Raw genomic sequence first — 21,805 nt, 5'->3', positions numbered from 1 at the left:
ACTATTAATTTATCATTTTTAAGGCTATACGTACCCCTTGTGGTACCTTGGCACATCCATTCTGGGGCATTGGCCAAGAATGGGCAGGTATCAATATCACATACGCCGAAGTCACATATCACATACATAGTCAGAAGTTGTCTGTTCGGGCACCATATACCTAGTGATCCAACTTGCCTACTAGGCCAGACAGCAGTCAGCAGCAAGTTGTCTGTTGCAGCACACATCCAGTGAACCATGTTTTATGCTCGGCGAGACAGCAGCCAGCACGTACCTAGTGGCTCAAACTATAGTGGAGAACTTGGGTCACTGGGTACGCGAAAGAGGTTGGATAAATAAGCAAACTAGGTGCAGTTTCCAAAGAATGCGAATCGCCTTAAGATAGCAGTAAATTTCAGCCATTATGCGAGACAGTGACACGATAGCTGGCGCAATAATATGCGTGGTGTTTGTTTCTTTTTTTTTCAGGGCATTTTCCGCAATGCGTATGTAGTAAAAAAAAAAAGGGGGGGGAGGCACCAAATAAACGCACGCTGTCCTGTGGGATGCAGGTACTGCAGCAATGAGCTGGTGCATTGGTTGCCATTTATCTAACGGGTATAGTCCTCTGGCTTTAGTTTGGCATCCCTGAGCATCTTGAGCCCAATATCCTGCACCACAGGACACAGCCACAGAAGGCGAATAGTGTTCCAAATAGACGTACACGCCCGGCAGTTCGAGCACGTTGCAGTGTTGTCAGTTGCAAATCAAGACGAGTAGGGGAGTGAGTCTATAACAACTATCACTAAAAAGAAAAAGCTTGCTTGTGTGTGGCCTCGGTAACGACGGGTGTCTTTACGGCCGCGACTGTGATGGTACATGAACAATATCTGCTTTCATTATTTTTCATCCAACAAAAGAACCTACGATGACGGCAGCGCCCATCCGAAGGACGTTGCTGGCACTACTGTCGATTTTGCTGCTGCCTTGGCTGACCGTTCTAGGCGACGACGGCAGAGACGGCAACGAGAGTGCAGGCGACCCCCTCTACTTGACGCCACTTATTAACAGCGGGCAGTTGAACGAGGCACGATCCCGCAGTCAGACGGGTCGCATCGGCGGTGACGAGCTGGGATACGTGCTGGGCTACTCGGGCTACCTGACCGTCAACAGAGAATTGAACAGTAACCTGTTCTTCTGGTTCATCCCGGCACTGGTGCGTACAACCACATAGCTCGAAAAATTGCTTTCTGTTAGGTGTGGAGGAATGGCACATTGCCAACCGCTGATCGGTACTGTTACCTCCTTGCGACGAAGCGAATGCCTAAACTGTTCCGCGGTAGTACGGGACCCATCCGCACACAGCGTTCCCCAAATGGCATCCCTCAAAAGTAATTATCAAGCGCACTGCCGTTTAAGATTTGCAGATATGGCAAGAGCGAAAGTATTCGGCATAGCCTTGCCGATGGCCACAAGTGGGCCAACGCCCTGATTTTGATTCCCCTGCTCACCCCCAACGCAAGAGCTTTCGTCCTCACCTGCCTGTCACTCCCGTCTTGTAAATTTTACTCGCCTTCCCTCATCCTCAGTGCATAATTTTCTTCTACCCTCCCTGAACCTGATCATGTAATTTTCCTCTCATCCTCACTCAACCTCACACTTAATTTTCGGAGTTTAAATAATACCTTACTTGTCCCGCGATTAAAACCTGGCCATATACTCGAAGTATAACCGTGCTGCGCAAGATGCACAAGAAAACGAAAAAGAGGATAGGGCAAAGCGCAGTCGTGACCTCTGCGCTCTGTCCTGTTCTCTATTTCTTGTGCATCTTACGCAGCATGGTCATAGTTCAAGTATGAGCCAACTAGTCCGCAAGAAAGTATTATGGCCATATATGGCGGTTGTGGTAAACAACAAACTTTCTTCTTTTTTCTTTGCTATGGCCTTACGATGAACCAGTTCCATTCATCGATTAGCCGAGGATACTTAAAGGGTAGGATAGCCGATAAGCAATTCGACAAAGCTGCCGTGTTATTACAAGTTGTCCATTGAGTGTTTTTTTTTTTTTTTTGACAAATTTCACCTCCGTTTTGCAGATACTTGCGAGCCATACCATGCCAAACGTACCAGAGGTAGTGCTCGACCATTATCGATTTTCTTGAAAACAAAAATCAAGGATATTAACAGTATCTCAAGAGCGACATACCAAAGATATTTCATCAGAGCGACACACCAAATATATTTCATCCGAAAGAAAACTCACTGCGTGAGTGCCATTTTAATTTCACACTGGAGAGAAGGACATGGTGGAAGAGAAAAATGTACGAAAAAACCTTTCTCCGGACGACCACAAAACTGTTACATTGTCTTCTAAAAGGATTGAGCTTGGAAATTAACTCATTTTAAGTGGCATTTATATTAGGTGTTGTGTCTTTGTAATCGGACGGAAAAGTCCAATACGAGGGATATTTGATATTTTTTTATAAAATTTCTTATTCATGTCCTATATTTTACAACACCTTGATGTTGTCGCCCAGTATCGAAATAATGAATTCAAACTCGTTTCGCAGTCGGAAAACATGAAGTTTGCGAGAAAAAAAATGTTAACTTGATGAAGTTTCGGGTTCAGCCCGAAATTGCGCATTGAGATATTCCATGCAAAATTAGGCAACGTGATGCATCTGCTAGACGAACATTTCATTCAAAAAATTTCGTCGCAGTATTTTTTTAAGTGTGAAAAAGATTTTTGAAGTTCAATCTCCTCCACCAACTGGCTCGGTAGCCCGACATTGCCACATATTACGACTTCACTGCATTGCACGCAGCCGCTTGTTCACAGTTAATACAGCGCTGCTGTTGATCTATTTCGTGACAGTACAGAAGTCCTGTCCAGGTGCCAGGCATCCAGTAAGGCTGCTAAACGTATGGGTGCTTAGCCACGTGATACTCTTCGGTCCCGCGAGTATGAAAGCGCGAACATTGCAGACTGATGAGGTTACAAAGTGGAGAAGTGTGTGTGTGTGCCTCTGACGGAAATAGCTTTTTAGAACCTCGAAGCGAGTTCGGATTTCCTTTCTTTCACAATGCTATCTGGAACCGAGAGGACAACACCCTGGATATGCTCTTGTGCCCACTCAACTATAGCTGGTGAGATGTCGTTATGTGCCCTTCGTAAGGCTTTTGAAGACTTGCCCTAGTGGTTACACGATTTACTGTTCCACCAACGCCATCGCATGTGCTTCACCCATGCGACGTATCAAAGAAATTCCATTCAGCTGCCAAGCCATAATCGTCTTTATGGTAACAAAGACACCGTCGCTTGCAAGTTTGGCACATTCCGTACCCTGGAATGTGGCCCAGGGAAGGGTGAAGGTTTGCTCTTCAAGTTGTAATCACCATGGATCCATGTCAGTTTTTTGCATGTGAGGTTAACGGGTCAATGTATCACTTTGATGCCGTCAGCGAAGCGTACTTTATTTATACTTTATAGTGATGGCCACAGACTACAGTGCAGTTCGTGCGTTTCGCCCGCATTTCTACGAGACGACGCTCTGTTTCACCCATCTCCTGCACAGCTGTAGCTTCCCGTCGCTTTGGTTATGTCAATTTATTGCACCCTGTTTGTCCAATCGAACAAAGTTGAAGTTCACTTAATATAATAGAGCACAAGTTATCAAAAACCCACGCAACGCCGCTGTGCACATTTTCGTTTAAAGGTGTACGGCACATTGACTGCCTGTAATGTCCATAAGAATTATTTGCGGCTCCCAGTCCATATACTTTTTCATCAGGTCATTTGAGAGGACAAAATACAAAAAGCTGAGAAGGCGCATTAATGGCGGGAACAACAAGCTATGTCCGCCACTACTCGGTAAGATAGAGAACGCGTTTGCACTGAGGTAGCAGTGATTATGTATTTCCTCTTTACTCACAAAGGCAGCGATGCCTTCCCGGTTCTAATGCCTTTTCGCGCTTATCGCGCTTTGTCAGTGGTCAGAGCGACGGTCCGCTCGCGTTATTAACTGGATTAGCCGGCCGTGAGCGGGGGATGATAAGACTAGTATAGAATAAGCCATAATGCATCGCTACAAAATACCGGCCTTGCTTGCACAGAATGGCGTCGTGCAGGGCTTCCTGCAGACGCGGTTGGTGGGCCGTCTCTCCCAGTCCGCTCATAACTGGTAGGCCTTGCTAAGGTGCATCCGTCGAGAACAGGAAAGGCGTCAAGCAATTCACTATAGATCGCTCGTGGCCACAGTGTGAGTGTCCTCACCTCTTTAGGTGAGGACACTCGCCAGACGCGATCGACCAGATAAAGTAGCAAAGGCGCGCGCCGATCGGCCCGGTGACGGCAGCGGATACCTATCGGCAGTACGACGCAACTTGAACACATAAAACTTTTTATTGGTTTAATCTCCCGTTGGTATAGCAACCGGCGGTTCGCGGGGAAAACCGAAATGATTGAGTGACGCGCGAAAGTAGGTCACCGGGGAGAGGGCATGCACGCGTTCCTTGTCCGCGCAAGCTCTCGCCTGCGTCATTTTCTTCTTCAATAAAATCCCTACTTTTACTTCTAACTGAAATTGCGTCGTTCCGCCGATAGGTATCCGCTGCCGTCACCGCCCCGATAGACGCGCGCCCTTGCTACTTTATCTGGTCGATCGCGTCTAGCAAGTAAGCCGAGAAGTGTCCCCCCCCCCCTAAAGAGCATATGTCTGACACCGTGCTCGTGGCGCACAGCACCGTCACTTCTTTCGAACTGATAGACACGGTTGAATATGAGCACTAGCAGGGCACGGACGGCGATGTGCCTAAATGCGCGGATATAGTTCCGGGTTTCCCGCGTGCCACGCAGCAGCCGGCGAAGTCGGATATGTTACGCCAGAGAGGCCAACCGAAAATTTGCACCGCGGTGATCAGCTGTTGTCGCAGCGCAGGTACTAGCACACAAGTGCGCGGTGACCGCGCACTTCTGCGTTTGGCGAAGGGGCAAACTCAGCGCACTCTCTTCAGAGCACGCAAACAGTATAGGTCAGTATGCTGCCGGCCAGCCAAGGTGGCGCGCGCTGCACTCTGTTCTAGTGGCCAGGGGCGCGATCTTGTGCGCGTTCCAAAATGGAACGGAGGCGTTCCGTTCCATCGAGCCGCACACGATTGGTCAATTTGAACGTCGCGGTTGAAATTGACCAATCGTGTGCGGCTCGATGGAACGGAACGCCTCCGTTCCATTTTGGAACGCGTACAAGATCGCGCCCCAGGTCTAACGCCGCCTGTCACGCTGGCTGCGCGGTAAGGTCAGACTGTAGAGCGTCCGCTATGCGCCAGCGTAAACTTCGCGTTACGGCGGACCATATCCGCGCCTTTAAGCTACAAGCTAAGCAGGCGCACACATAAGAACAAACGAAGGAGAGAGAGAGAGAGGTTAAGAGCGGCAGAACAGAGCAGCCGAGCGGCCACGTACGGTTTCACACTGATACCATAGAGAAATGCATTCGACAGGAGCGGACACTCCCCTTACAGTGTTCCAGAAGCTTTTCTAGTGGGCTCGCTGGCCTATCCTTCCTATTCTATCCACTTACGCGGCCGCTGTCGCCAGCCAATGCACCCGCTAAAGGCGCCCGCTAGAGGCGCTGAAATAGTGCCTTGCTATTTGAGGCTCGAGCCGGTTGCCTAAGGACCAAAACATACCGGAGCCAGATGAGACAACTGTATATGCTGCGGCAAAGAGCCGGAGACCACTCAACAGATCCTAATGGAATGTGAAGGGAGTCACCCAGTGAGAACACTAGGTAACGTGTACCTTTCAGAAGCACTTGGATTTAAAGTGAACGGAAGCATCAACCGGTCAGCAGTCGAGATAAGCAAGAGACTTTTAGAGTATTGGTCGAAAAAAAGCAGGGAAAAGATTGATGTGGCCTAATTTGATCTCTTAAAGTCATAGGTAGCGGTAAAGGTAGATACTGAGTGAAAAAAAAAAAGATTAATGAAATGTATACAAAATGCTAGATAAAAAAACATGTATAGCATACCTGATTAAATTAAGCAGGATAAGTGACTGTTCTTGTCACCACCCCGTTTCAAAGCGGTTTCCATTAAATCATCATCATCATCATCATCATCATCATCATCATCATCATCATCTTCACCACCACCTGAACTATCGCCAGTCCGCCCGCCATTTTCGCGTTCTTGCGTGCGGGTGGTTCTTTGTTCTATGCTGCCGTGGCGGTCGGCTGGCTGCGACTTCGTAGCTTGCTGCCGGCTTTATTTCCGTGTAGTACCTGTCTCTGCGTGTCGCGTACGTTACAGACATGTGTCCCGGGTAGGCAAAAATGCCTAACCGTCGCCACAACTATTGTTTCGCGCCCGGGTGCCGTACGTTGTACAGCCGCGTAAAAGACGACCCTCCATGGCGACTTGTCGCACCAAAAATTGAACTTTCGGTTGACGGAACTATTCGCAAACGAGACACGTTTATTTATGCTAGCAGCCCAACAACTAGCGCTGTACCAGATATACTTTTGGTACCCTGGATATATTCAAGCGTATACAGACGGTTCTTGTCAAACAAATTCTTCTACAGCTGCCTTTGTCATTCCCGAATGGAACCGAATACAGACGTTTAAACTGTCTCACACGACATCATAAACTACAGCAGAGCTTTTTGCAATATTGTCTTTGTTACGATACATAATTTCAACGCAAAAAGGGAACCAATGGGTCATCCTTTGTGACTCACAAGCAGCTTTGTCATCACTTCGTGGTGGCATCAGCAATTCCCAAGACATGGCGTTAGCTTATGAGACACTAAAGGAGCTCACAAAGGCAAGTGAAAAAAACTCGCACAATAATGTTCCAATGGATACCTGGCCACTGCGATATCCCTGGGAATGTTGCAGCAGACATGGCTGCTAGACAAGCGCATATTAATACCGACACATACGGTCTCCCTCTAACGCAAGGAGAATTGCGGCACATTCTAAGACAGATCTCAGTCCGTGGTTGCAAAGCGACATAGTTTCATTATAATTCGAAATCTTCAGATTTATTTCACATTGACCCTGCGCTTCAATTCAAAATCCCGTCCACATTGAATACAACCAGAGCCTTTGAAACACTCATTCACCGTCTGCGGCTCGGTACCGCGTACACAAAACATTTCCTACAAAAAATTTCAAGAGCTCACAAAGGCAAGTGAAAAAAAATGTCACAGTTTCGCCCTAAGGCGAAGCAATGAATGCGATAGCAACACAGCAATGTCATACGAAATAAGATGAGCGGCTTTGGTAGCAATATGAATTGTAGTAAACATGAGCTGATTAAGTAAGCAGGTGTCCTGCGGCGTAAGTAGACCGACATGAAGAGAGACTCGATGACCACGAGAAGGCGCGTGTGAAACGGTTGTGTTGATGAGAAGCGCTTCCCGTGGGCAGCGCGTGCGAAGGGACACACCTGTAGCGCTGCACTGCCGACCCGGGCAGCATTGCATGTGTAGCGTGCGTTGGAAAATGTGGCCCGACTATTACTAACTGATTGAACAAGCGTGGTGTGAGCGCGCACAAACAAACATGAATAGATCACACTGAATGACTGCAGACAACGACTGTCAAAACGCTGGCAGCAAGCGCATACGCAGCAGCAACGGGCGAAGGTACGTGTGGTATATCGCTTCAACGGAAACTGAGCGGCGAATGCACGGCGCATAAAGGTCAGAGCCGTGTGGAGATAAGCGACGGTGCGAGCGAGCGACGAGCGCGGTTGTTGACAGAGTAGAAGTGCGCCCCCCCCCCGCTCCCCCCGGCGCTGGCTTCCCGCTTCCTTGCTTGCGCGTGGGAGATTGAGTGCGTTCGCTCTCCGTGATAGCGCGCGTATCCGCACGCTTCCGCTCGGGCATATACGGCGCGCGGCGAAGATTTTATCTATAGGGAACCTCACGGCGACGGCGACGCCGACGGCAGAAATCCGGTTGAAGTGTCCATATAATTGCTATGGCAATAAAACTCGCACAATAATGTTCCAATGGATACCTGGCCACTGCGATATCCCTGGGAATGTTGCAGCAGACATGGCCGACACATACGGTCTCCCTCTAACGTCCGGATTGTACTTGTGGCCACGCAAATGAGGATGTCCGCGACACCACACACACAGACAACGTTTAGCACGCGATTTAGAGACATTAGACCACAGGCCTTTCAGCCTCAGGAAGATGTTAGGTCCTTGGCCAACATATTCGTTGCAAAGACGAGCGTTAATGGCCCTCCAAAGATTTCTAGAAGCAAGCAATATTCTCGGAAACTATTGAAAAGAGTGCTTATCTGTGATAAACTCACTCTATGGTCAATTCGACACTTAGGTACACTACTGTCATTTGAATCGAACCCATGCTATCTTATGTGCCGTGATTTTAGTATAGTTTCGTGACCGGACTTTGTGTTTACTTTAGTGCACCTATGTGACTGAACTTTGTGTGTCGTTTTTCTGAGTGGACTTTCAGTTTTAGTGTGGCATTAGTGCACTTATGTGACTGGATTTTGTGTTACTGTGATTTGGAGTTGACATTTAATTTTAACGCGTGTAGGTTAATTTTTTTTCATATCTCTATGTGAAAAGGAGTAGCTGGCGCCAATTAAAGGCGTCAACATCTCCTAAATACCATATAATAAAAAAAAGACGCTCCGACGGAAAAGCTGCCTTACTGGCCCGTTTTCGCCATCTGCCTTATTTTTATGATGCACAAAAAACATAGCACACGGGAAGATTCTACATGTCTCTCTGTTCTTCTACTCGGCATACCAAATAAAAAGAAAAAGAAGAAGAAACAAAGATAAATTTCAAGTTACGCTGGCAACTACGTTGGTAAGTTTTAAATCACTTCTTTTTCAACTGCGTTTGTGTTATGGCGTTGATTAACATCAACGCCATATTGACATAGCCATTTCTAGACATCTCTTGACATAGCCATTTCCCTAGCGACGTCATCAGTTGCCCCTCTGACTCGGTATGGGTCAGATCCGTGTCGCTCGCTCCGAAGAGGAAGAGCGCGCCTTGAAGGAGCGCCGGCGCGCTCAACAGCGCGAACGGATGCGAAAGCGACGAGAAGCCGACCGCGCAGCGACCCAACGTGCTGAGGTCGATGCTTGCAAGGTGGTGTGAATCTAGTCTCCTAAACTTTACGTCATTCAAGTAGAACAGAAAACTACGCAAACGGCAGAACCGATTTCACGTATATGATTACTCCGTAAATGACTGACAGTTTGCATAACCAAATAATATAATATACGCACCCAGCGACATCATGATTACTTGAGAAGTTACGCGTATTAACGAGTTATAAAATGTATTTTTGAGAAGAAACAAACAAAAAAGAACCGCAGTTTCGCCCCAAAGGCGAAGCATCAATTGCGATGGCAAATTAGTAGACGAAGTAAGGTTAGTAGCCTTACTGGCCGTATAAACTTGGAAATATTCGCTTACTAACTAAATTAACAAGCATGGCGTCAGCGCATACAGGCAAGCACGAACACATCACACTCGATGGCCGCGCACACTCGCTGTCAAAACGCTGGCGTAAGTAAACGCGGCGGCAGCAGCGAGCGAAGTGACCTTCCGCTTGTACGCAAACTGAGCTCGAGAACACAGCACGCACAAAGGTATGAGCCGCCTGCAGATCGCTTTCAAGATAAGGCGCGCGCGACCGCGCAAAGTACGCAGTTCGTTCCGGAGCAGAGCTTCGCCCCCCCCCCCCCCCCCCCCCCTTACCTCTCGCGTCACCTCCGCGCTTCCCTTCCGGGGCGCGCGAGATATTGAGCCGTGATCGTCGGTTCACCATGCGCGCGGTTGCGAAATACGCAGTCGCATGTCGGAGAACAACGCCGCCGGCCCCCGTTCACGGCTTAACGTTAAACCTAACATTGCGTTAGGCTTAACGTTAAAAGACAGGAGAGAGCGTTCTGGATCAGAGAGCAAACGGGGATAGCCGATATTGCTAGTTGACATGAAGAGGCAAAAATAGAGCTCGGCAGGCCATGTAATGCGTAGGATGGATAACCCCGGTGGACCATTAGAGTTACAGAATGGATACCAAGAGGAGGAAAGCGCAGTCGAGGACGGCAGAAAACTAGGTTGGGTGATGAAGTTAGGGATTTTGCAGGCGCGAATTGAAATCAGCTAGCGCAAAACAGGGGTAATTGGAGATCGCAGGGAGAGGCCTTCGTCCTGCAGAGGACATGAATAGATGATGATGATGATGATGATGATGATGATAGCGGGGGAAGTGTGGAGGAAAAACCTAGTCATGGCAGCTTCAACAGCCCCAAAACCCGCCAAGCGAAAAGCAGCTAAGAGGATACACAGATTTTTCCAAAGAGCATAAAATTCAAAGGACTACAATGGACCGTATACATAAAAGGTGATGTGATAGTGATGTCATAATCAACAGCACCGCGTCCGAGCACTGTTCGTACGTAGCAATCACTTTCGCTGGCCCTGGTCCGCATCGGGAATATTGATCAGGGCTCTTTTTACGGCAGAAAAACGTGAAAAAAGCGAAGGTTGATCAACGCTGACTGGTAAAGCATTCTTTTAAATCTCAATTGTTGCTCATTTCGCGACAGCAGGTTGATGAGAGAAGAAAAATTAAGGTCAAAGTTCTCAGTTTTTTAGAATTTCCCGTGATAAACCAGCGCCGATAGGTGCGACATCACGGCTTTTAAAATATTTCTTTGAAGTCGGGTTGATGTAGTTCAATAAAAGTTCTCGTAATTGGTCAAGTTCAGACTATGGCTTTTTTGTTTAATTCTATGTTTTATACGGATAAAAAGGCTCGAGGAGATGCCGTCAAAATCGATTACCTCACGGCGGGCTGGTGTGGGAACTTCAAGGTGGTATTGCCACCAGTCTTTTGTTTTGTACCAAGCTTACTCCGTCGGTAAGAGTGGCGTTCTTGTTTTTGTAGGAAGGTAATTCGTTAACACTGTTCGAAATTATACTATATATATATATATATATATATATATATATATATATACTGTTTAGCGTCCCCTTAACACTATCAGCAAATCAAAATCCTGTGTTTATTATTGCACGCATAGGAACGGCCAAACGAGGCACCCGTGCTGGTTTGGCTGCAAGGAGGTCCCGGTACGTCATTCCCTGCTAGGCTCCTTTGCCGAGCACGGCCCGTACACACTCGAGGGCAGCGACCCCCCCGTGCCCGTGCGGCGCTCGACTACGTGGGCCCGATTCTTCTCGATGCTATACGTGGACGAACCGGTAGGCGGCGGTTACAGCTTCACGGAATCCGAGCGAGGATATGCGCGCAACGTGACGGATGCAGCCCGGGACATGCTTGAGTTTCTGCAGCAGTTCTTCACGCTCTTTCCAGAGTACGCCAAGAGGGACTTCTACTTGACGGGCGAGTCCTTCGGTGGTGAGTTCCATGAGCATCTGCATACTCCGTTCGAAGTGTTGAAGAAGCCTCGCCGATGTCAGGTTTTTCTCTCAGCAAAATAGAACCAGCAGTGGTTTAGTTGCCGTGAAGAATTCGCCGCCTTGAACTTTGTTGCAAGGACGCTCGAATCTTCAAGATATTAAGCCCTAATGGAATGCTACATCCTATCATTACAATAACAAAAAAGCATAAACGATATGCTAAAGTGCGCAGAGAAGCGGTCTAGACAGTGTTCAATTTATACCTCTGTTCATAATACGCGCTCATGTTTTAGAGTGCAGCTCTTAGGCGCCCGTTGCGTTGAGCGTCGGCGTCCCTCGGCGTAACCGAGCCAAAGAGCACAGTGATGGATGAAAGAGCGAACACGGAGCGCAGCGGTGGGTGAAAGACGGTGATAGCGAAGAGAGCGCGAGCAGGAATGCGGAGGAGGAGAGTATGGCGAAAGGATGAGAAGGAAAGCATAGTGCCGCACGATACTACGCGATAGCGCCACATTATCGTGCGCCGTAGTGTGCCGATGACGTCATTACTAAGGCATGCTGCAAGCACTGGGCGATCGTGTCCACCGATACCATATATGGAAACGAAGCGCTTTCGTGTGCTTCGGATTCAGTGCGCATGCGCTACTTCGACCGCGCCGCCGAGGAGAATGCGCTCCGCGCGAGACACGCGTTCCCTTCTTCTTCTTTCTGGGGTTTTACGTGCCAAAACCAGTTCTGATTATGAGGCACGCCGTAGTGGAGGACTCCGGATTAATTTTGACCATCTGGGGTTCTTTAACGTGCACTACATCGCAAGCACATGAGCGTTTTTGCATTTCGCCTCCATCGAAATGCGGCCGCCGGGGCCGGGATTCGATCCCGCGACCTCGTGCTCAGCAGCGCAACGCCTTAGCTGACTGAACCACCCCGGCGGGTCACGCGTTCCCGTGTTCACGCTTTCTTTCTGAAGAGTGAGCGACGCAACCAGTGGAATTCAAAACACCTGAAGAGCTGCGCTGAAATTTTGCATTAGGGAGCAGCGTAATCATTGGTGAACGTTTTTCTTTATTTTAGCAAAGTTGTTAGTACGAACATAAGCGCTCAAAACGTTATATGGGTTATTGGGGTAATGTGTAGAGAAACGTTACCGTTTGTGGCTTAATTAAGAGATGTGCAAATGATTACGGAATACTTCTTTTCTTCCTATATTCACTTGAGTATTACGAGGTACGTAGTAGGTTTCTCCGGGGTCCTCAGTGAACTGAACAATCGAATTTGCTTATATTTGACTAAATTCTACGTTATGGGGTGATGTACTACAGGCAAAGTTTAAGCTGTGTGGGTTAATCAGGGCCTTTAAAACTCCCTTGGTACAGGGTAGTCTACCAGAGATCATCATCATCATCAGCCTATCTTTTATGTCCACTGCAGGACGAAGGCCTCTCCCTGCGATCTCCAATTACCCCTGTCTTGCGCTAGCGTATTCCAACTTGCGCCTGCAAATTTCCTAACTTCATCATCCCATCTGGTTTTCTGCCGACCTCGACTGCGCTTCCCTCCTCTTGGTATCCATTCTGTAACCCTAATTGTCCACCGGTTATCCATCCTACACATTACATGGCCTGCCCAACTCCATTTCTTCCGCTTAATGTCAACTAGAATATCGGCTATACCCGTTTGTTCTCTGATCCACACTGCTCTCTTCCTGTCTCTTAAAGTTAATCCTAAAATTTTTCGTTCCATCGCTCTTTGTGCGGTCCTTAACTTGTTCTCGAGCTTCTTTGTTAACCTCCAAGTTTCTGCCCATATGTTAGCACCGGTAGAATGCAATGATTGTACACTTTTGTTTTCAACGACAGTGGTAAGCTCCCAGTCAGGATTTGGCAATGCCTCCCGTATGCACTCCTACCCAATGTTATTCTTCTGTAAATTTCTTTCTCGTGATCAGGGTCCCCTGTGAGTAATTGACCTAAATAAACGTACTCATTTACAGACGTTAGAGGCTGACTGGCGATCCTGAATTCTTGTTCCCTTGCCAGGCTATATATACAGAACATTATCTTTGTCTTCTGCATATTATTCTTCGACCCCACCCTTACACTTTCTCGCTTGAAATCCTCAATCATTTGCTGCAATTCGTCTCCATTGTTGCTGAATAGGACAATGTCATCTGCAAACCGAAGGTTGCTGAGATATTCACCGTTGATCCTCACTCCTAAGTCTTCCCAGTCTAAGAGCTTGAATACTTCTTTAACCATGCAGTGAATAGCATTGGAGAGATTGTCCAGAGATAATCTCTTGTTAACCGTGCTGTCTTTCCTTTGCCTTTGTATCTCTATCACACTCTATTCCAATAAATTACTTATGGAGGCACTCCAGGGCCTGCATAGAGGCCGGGCGCAGCAATTCTGCAGTTCTCAGACCTGCTGGCTACCCTGTGCTGGGGAAAGGGGAATAAAAGATAATAGAAAACAGATGTTGCAAAAAAAGGGAACACGCACACACACGCACACATTTTTGTAACATCTCTTTTCTATTATCTTTTTTCGCCTTTCCCCAGCACAGGGTAGCCAGCAGGTCTGAGAACTGGCTAACCTCCTTGTTTTTCCCTTTATTCCTCCTTCCTTCCTTGGTGCCTATAGATGTAGTACAGACGAATAACATCATTTGTTTTTCTGCAATAAAATAGCGCGCCCCCCACAATTATGCGTAAGTGTGAAATGACCCGTTGAGCGAAATGCAGCTCCACTAACGTGAAACATAGGGAGGTGCGAAGCATGAAGTGATGCACCGCTAATGGGGTCATACTGCTTTAAGCAATGGCTCGTACCCCCATAAACGCGGCCTCCCCATTACGACGACAGAAATTCTACGCTGGAATGATGAGCGGCAACGCAGCCAGCTGTGGAAGACGATGACGACGACGAACGCGGGAGCAGTGGCATGAGCGCGGACCGAGCGCGAGCACGAGCCGCTTGCTTACCGTGACTACGACTACGACAACCACGATTACGACAGGAGACGCTGACAGCCCGGGCGCATAAGGTGCTTCGCACCTAAAAGAGTAGAACTTCAACACTCCTCTAGAACCATGCTTCACAAACCACGCTACCTTGTGGCTCCTAAAAAATATATTGCACTTCATCTCAGCTTCTACTTCCGCTTTCGCATTTTTTCAGATCAGCGCACCGATTCACATTATTGATGCTTAGCCCTTGATGCGTGACAGCCTGTTCCGAAGCTTCCTACCATACATTCCCGCTCTAATGCTACGGAAGTAGTGTAAACACTATGTGAAAGAGTTTCCGTTAGTCGCTTGACCCTCCTTGAACATTTTTGCGCATTGGCTGACCATGATATCCGCCCGGAGGTCGATATTGCGTAAGACTTCTGTTAATTTTAATTGCGAGACATTTCTAGTGGGACTCACGGCGTTGCGTGATTTCGCTATTACTGTCACAAGGAACTGCGCTACGCCGAAAACACCACAAGCCTCTCAGACTCACCTCTAATCAGAGCATGTGGAAAAGTTTAACCCCCACGATTATTATAAAAATTGGTGAAATCTATATAATGTTGGAATCTGTATGAAATGAAGTTTTCATGAAGTAGTTAATTATTTCGGCCTATAAAAATAAATTCCAAGCGCACATGTGTATTTATTTTCACCCTATGCAACGTGTAATCTTCTGCAATGTTTAGACATCAGACAGGCCACAACTTCAACATCATACAATGCGTCTGCTTATGCACAACGCCGCTTACAGGCTATGCGGAAATGCAAGTGCTCAGCAGTTCATAAGAATGCACACTCTAAGACGTAGACACAGTGATGTCATGGGGTGAAAGTATGTTTGACGTCCGTCGAGAGAAGAAAGGTGAGGCTCGTATACGGAGAAAAGTACGACGCGCGACACTGTGGTATGGTTGTTCGCCCGTTTCACTGCGTATTTGGCCTTATGAAAACTTGCGCGGCGCGCCCATGCTCTCGGCTGCACGTGCTCTTGCACGTGCTATGCGGCGTAACGCAAGTGCCAATCCTCTTAAAGTGCTAATTGGCGTTGGCAGGAGATAATAAGCATGCGTGCGATTATGGCCTGATGGCTAGAGCTTAGGGCTATTGGGCCAGGTGATCGAGGTTCAATTTCACCATCGGACATGTAACTTATTACAGCGAAGCTGTTATAGGCTAGGTTCCAGTAGATTGCGCCCGTAGAAAACCGGCAGTGTAGTGTACACGTCGCGCCACCTCGTGGAGTCGCATGAGAACGCCGGGTTGGCGGCGTTTTCATTCTCATCGTGAGGGCAATATTCACTACAGCTGACCCACCATAGTCACAGCTTGGCTGGCTTCCGTCTTCACAGTAGTGGTAGGGCTCTGAATTTGTTTATTTATTAAAAGTGCCCCTAAAGGCCATCAACATGATGGTATTCCATAGGCGGGAGTCACATGACATTGTCATGAAACAACCAAGGTTTCTTTTATTTTCTGTCTCAGCTGTTTCGCAAGACAGCAGCCAGCAAAAGGAACGAGTGTTCGCAAAGAAAGCTTGGTTTTAAATGTGACTGTTGTTGGCAAACAGCACTCACGAACAAAAAACTTTGTGAATTCAGCCCCACGAACGCGGTACTGACGGGCCGCCTCAACACATCTGCTACTGCGCATTAGTGACTGTGTGTTACTCTTTGTGTGTGCATTTGTGTGTGTTATACAGCGCTGACGTGGCGCCGGGACAATGTGTAGCCCTATGTGTCTGCTATTTAGCGTCTGCTATTAAGGCGTCTAACTCAATAAGTATGTTGTTAAATGCCGCAACTCTTGAACAGAGCAGCGTGATTAATGTGCTTTCTGTTGTGATACGTGATGGGTCACAGGAAGTTCATGCCAGTGGCTTACTTTGCAGGAACGCCTTGAGTAAGAAAACGTACCGTGGAAGTCACCGCCTCGCGGAAGAGATTTCAATGCTTGAAGCCTCTGCTACGACAACCACATACTGTCAGTACTGGCGTAATATGGGAACTCAGAAGAACCCAACAGCTCAGCAGAGACGCTATAGTGTGCTTTTGTGTGTGTACTCACAACACTCGTGCCAGCAGCGGAAGGCCGAGCGTTGCCGTCACTCCGCCACCGAGGCGACTGGGCGTTGCGTTGACGGTGACACTTCGCTTCGTTGTTTTTGCAGCCAAACGCACTCTTTGGGTTTCATGGTTTGACGCATGCGACAGCTTTTGCGCGGATACATTTGTTGTTTTGTGTTAGTCGCCTAACATCCTCATTGTGTCTTTTCCTGTTCTCGAGTTTCCAGTATTACAGAGTGCAGTGCACCCTATACTGCAGCAGTCGCATTGAGGGTGACAAGGCATTTGATTATACGTATACTGTGCGCACGGTCAGCCGTCTGGCGCCGGCTGTTGTCGCTTTTGCGGATGCGCCGCGACAAGCCAGCGCTGAGAAATGCGAGAATATGCGAGTTAAGCTAACTCATAAAGAGTGGGGAGCTTTTTTCCTGCTGGCTGCGAAAGCCGTTTGTTTGTGTTCTTTGTTTTTTTTTTTAACTTCAGTCAAAAAGGCGCAGTATAACCCAACATTGCCTTTATTTCGCGCTTAAGTCTGCATAGTTTTCGCATAAGTTCACAGCGTCGTTGCATTTTATTAAGAAGAATTTGCGCCGACGGAAGTTGGCGTCGATTAACCCGCCGTGGTTGCTCAGTGGCTATATGGTGTTGGGCTGCTGAGCACGAGGTCGTGGAATCGAATCCCGGCCACGGCGGCTGCATTTTGATGGGGGCGAAATGCGAAAACACCCGAGTACTTAGATTTAGGTACACGTTAAAGAACCCCAGGTGGTCGAAATTACTACGCAGTCCCTCACTACGGCGTGTCTCATAATCAGATCGTGGTTTTGGCACGTAAAATACTATAATTAATTGAATTGGCGTCGATTAGAAAGCCTCCAGAGACGGACAGTGCGTTTGCTTTGAAAAAGCGACGAAGCCAAGTGGACGCACCATCACGCTGCGCTCAATAAGCTCTAGAAGAGCCCGGGCAGTGGTGCGCTCACACATCAGCGTTGCTGTTGAGCAGTTGCGTACATACCACGTTGTTATGCATACACTGGCCTGAGCAGAACGGCCAGTCAACGAGACGCATCAAGGCCACTGTTTCTCTGAGAAAAAAAAAAACGCTCGCCACCGGAACTGCCACCTAAGAGCTGCGCTCTCAAAAGCTATCCCCACTTTGTAAACTGCATTTGGTCGGAGAATCTATAGCTAAAACGTTCGACATATGAATTTACAGCTTACGTGAATGTGTTTCAATATTTAGGACGGTTTTGGAAAAGTCATTCTCGCAGATTAGTGGTGTATTTCACAGTGATGCATAATACACCAACTTTGTCCGCTTAAGATGTAATATGAGGTGAAGTTTACAGAATTTTGATATCGTCTTTTTATTGCCTTGTTACAGAAATGCAAACTTGATACTTGAGCTTTCATTTTAATGTGGCAATATTCAACAATTTCTTTCGAACGTCTAAATAAAATATCCGCTTCGTAAAGTCCCTAGAATTTATCTCTTAGATGCAACAAGCTGCATAAAGCTCGGTGCAGTGCTTGCTGATAAAAATTATTTCTCCGTTCCAATGTATTAAATAACACTGAAGGCACGAGTGCCGTGAACGTAGCACCCGTGCGAACGACAGGTGGCTTTACAATAACATCGCATCGCAAGATTGCGCACCTTTACGCAATTCTGGCTCTCTTTGGGAGCCGCATACAGTAGCTTTATTGTTGACTTACAATTGGACATTTTTTTATTTTTTACCAACACTGGCTATACTAGTGTATCTCTAGTGTAGGAAGTCACCCTTTCTTTTAACTGATGTAGAAAAAGGTGTAGCTCCACCCACCTACACGGAGCCATTTCTAAAGCATAATTGGAGCATGAAAAACAACACTTTCTATACTGCAGTTTCGATAAGTGTAGGAAGCAGGCGACAGACAAACAGGCTGGCGTCGCAAACGCGTGGCGCCATTTTGTCTCCGACTATGAGTGCTGCCGGCTTAAATATAGGGTGATGACGGTGCGTGCTCACTGCGGGCACGACAGCGAAGTGCTGGCGCGTCCTTGGGTGGCAGCGAAAGGTGAGCTTATCTTCTACGACGACGCAATTATATTACTCACGACTATGCGAACATGCAGACTGTTTCAGACAGCACGCAGTGATGTGCATAGCGCGGCAATTTCGCGATGCATTTTGCAGTGTGTGTAGATTTGTTGCTTCAAGGAACGTAATACAGCGGTCTTTAGTGGTCAGGCAAGGGCATGTAAGCAGCTAGTGGGCTCGAAGTGAGAAGTCAGGCGCTTTTCATCTGAATGCAGAAGACATGTAGAATCCAACCACCTACACGAAACCATTTTTTAAAGCAGAAGTGGAGCATGAAAACTACACTTTCTACACTGCAGTTTCGATCATTGTAGCACAGTTTGCTCTGATTGGCTTGAATTCAGCCAGCCTAGTGCAGCGCTAGACATCATAGCCTTTGCCCTACACTACTGTCGACTGCGCGAGCCTGCATGAAATGTAGGTAAAAAGAAAATAGTCCTAATGAACTCCACGCAACGATTCCGCCACTATACACTCCGAAGACGTCACCAAGGGGCACTCTGCGCTAACGCTAACAGCGGCGCTATAGCGACGCATTTGACGAGCGTGCTTATATCAGAAGTATAGTCGTGCTACCTTGCTCCAGGAATCGCTCAAGTCGTACGCTGCTCGTTGTAACGCATCAACTGGTCGGAGGGCTGACGAATACGTTGCAGTTGATGACTGCCTGGTGATGTAAACGGAATTGACGACCGACTACGTCTTGAAAGCCATCGGGTAGAAATTACGCTAATGCCAACGCTCAAGAATCTGCGTCTTACCAGTTACGAATTCTAACTTTTTTTCTTTCAAATGCTACAAACCTCCTCAAAATCGGTGTGGTGGTCGCTTAGAAAAACTATTTCGCCGCTCCCATTCATTGATGCAGGAGCTCCCGGGCTAAGGCTTCCTCTTAAGACCATTAATAAGCACTTTTTGTTGGTTTCTTGTAACTGCTGCGTGCGAACGTAGTGATAATGTAAAACTACCATTTAGTCTAACTTTATCCTCGTCTCACGCTTCACGCAGGAAAGTTCGTCCCGGCCACAGCATTCGCCCTACACGACGCGGGTGACTCGCTGCGCGTCAAGATCAAGCTCAAGGGCATCGCCTTCGGCAACGGGTTGACGGATCCGCCAAGCATGATCGACTTTGGCGACCGCTTGTACCAACTGGGCCTTGTCGACCGGAAACAGGCCGCCTACTTTGACCAAAAGAGAGACGTCGCTCTGAGCCTCATCAACGACGGCCGCTACGACGAGGCCGCCTTCGTCGTCAACGACCTCATCTACAATCTGCCCAACGACTACTACAACATCTCTTCCACATATTTTAATAACGTCACAGGCTACGAGAGTTACTACAACCTGCTCGAGATCAAAGAGCCTCCGGATGTCAGATCGTACATGGACTTCGTGCAGACACCAGCGCTGCGTAGAGCCTTTCACGTTGGTGAAAACGCGTTCCGAGACCGGAGGCCCGTCGTGACCTACATGATGGGCGATCTCCTCAAGTCGGCCAAGTCTTACATGCCAGTGCTGATGGAAAACTACAAGGTGCTGGTGTACAGCGGTCAGCTCGACATTGTCGTGCCGTATTCAGCCACGGAGCAACTTTTCGAGACGATTCCTTGGTCCGGGGCCGAGGCTTTTGGCACTGCGCCGCGCAAAATTTGGCGCTCGCCCTCCGAGTCGTGGGGGCGAGCATCGGATACATCGGAGCATAAATATGTGGTGTTCGGCTACACGCGACGCGCGAAGGCATTCAGAGAAGTCATGATACGTAACGCAGGTCATTTCGCACCGCACGACCAACCTGAAGCAACCCTGGACATGATAGTAAGGTTCATTTTCGACTTACCGTTCGCTGAAGGTGAAGACGTGCCCCAAAAGTAGGCTGTCTAGACGCTACTGTCGGAAATCGCAACACATAGAGGGAATAAACATCTTCGTTAAAATATTCGCACTTTGGTACCCTGAGAAGCCAAATAGGGCCTTTTTGTTAGGTTTCTCATCTTGAGAAACTAACATAAAGTTGCCGAGACTGTGGTCTTAGTTAACAAATTTTACGAAAACATCTTAACGGCAAGAACCTTCGAGAACTTATACAAAGAGTCTCGCAACGTCTTTTATAATGAACTTAAAAGCGTTTCTGGGCCCAAAAATGAAACTAGTATACACTGAAAATTCGCAGTTGAGTATTCTAAATTTACGGGCATCAATATTTCTTTATTTTTTATACGCAGTTATGCACAAAGTTCAGACTAATGATCTCACTTTTGTGATATTCACTCAAAATATAACTTTACATCGAAGCTTCTTTGAGGCCTCCTTAAATAGGTAAAAATGAAGGCCCGCCTTATTTTTGTCATGCTTCTCTACATTTTCTTCATGATATGTGGAAAATGAAAGCCGGAGGGCTGCCAACAGTGATGGTATGAGCGAGAAAGTCGCTAGATTTTGCTAGTTTTTAGTCACCTTAACAACAACTCTGCCTTCTCGGATTGCATGTTAGCGACTCTTTAACAACCTTTTGTGACACAAACAGCCAGTTAAAGGCCAGGGCAAATTTTCTCAAGGGATTTCGGCTAACTCAATGCTTGTGATGCAACTATCCCATTATATACTCTTCCATTTGTCGTTCCATTAAAGACACGCAGAATAGTTTATTAGTGAGCCGCTTGGTTACATCCAAAGCTGCTTTTGTAGTCAAATCACTATGCTGAGATCTAATACCGTCATAGAAAATACGTCGTGAAGCTCTTCTAGAACGGTTGAGCGGAGGTGTTTAGGTACTACAAGTAGGAACTCGGATCCGTCCGGATGAAGGTTACGACGGTACAGAGTACCGTCGCGGAGGACGAAGAGGCGTAGAGTAGCATCGGCCGGAGAGTGTTCCAAACGGTCGATGAGTGCTCTGATGTAGGCCTCACGACATTGCTCGTCGGCGAAATGAAGGAGCTGGGATACTGAGAAAACGCAGGCAGCACTGTCAGTATTGGAGGAGTCAGAGTCGTCAACAGGGTAACGCGACAAGCTGTCAGCATCTTGGTGCAGGCGGCCAGACTTGTACACTACGGAATATGAAAATTCTTGTAGCCTCAAATCCCATCGACCAAGCCGGCCTGTAGGATCCTTTAGCGATGAGAGCCAGCAGAGGGCATGATGGTCAGTCACTACGGAGAAAGGACGACCGTAAAGGTAAGGCCGGAACTTCGCAACTGCCCAGACTACAGCAAGGCATTCCCT

General features: G+C 47.6%; 1 protein-coding gene across 1 annotated transcript; it reads left to right on the top strand.

The window, feature by feature from the left end:
* Positions 1-907: 907 nt before the first annotated feature.
* LOC119456734 (venom serine carboxypeptidase) lies at positions 908-21,090 on the top strand. Its single transcript, XM_049669055.1, is given in 4 exon segments — positions 908-1,195; positions 11,073-11,128; positions 11,130-11,410; positions 19,587-21,090. Coding segments are annotated over 4 exon segments (1,491 nt in total). The 3' UTR covers positions 20,453-21,090.
* The last annotated feature ends 715 nt before the right edge of the window (positions 21,091-21,805 follow it).

The sequence above is a fragment of the Dermacentor silvarum genome, chromosome 6, assembly GCF_013339745.2.
Source record: "Dermacentor silvarum isolate Dsil-2018 chromosome 6, BIME_Dsil_1.4, whole genome shotgun sequence".
Taxonomy (NCBI): Eukaryota; Metazoa; Arthropoda; class Arachnida; order Ixodida; family Ixodidae; genus Dermacentor; species Dermacentor silvarum.
This window is presented reverse-complemented; position numbering and strand designations above follow the sequence as displayed.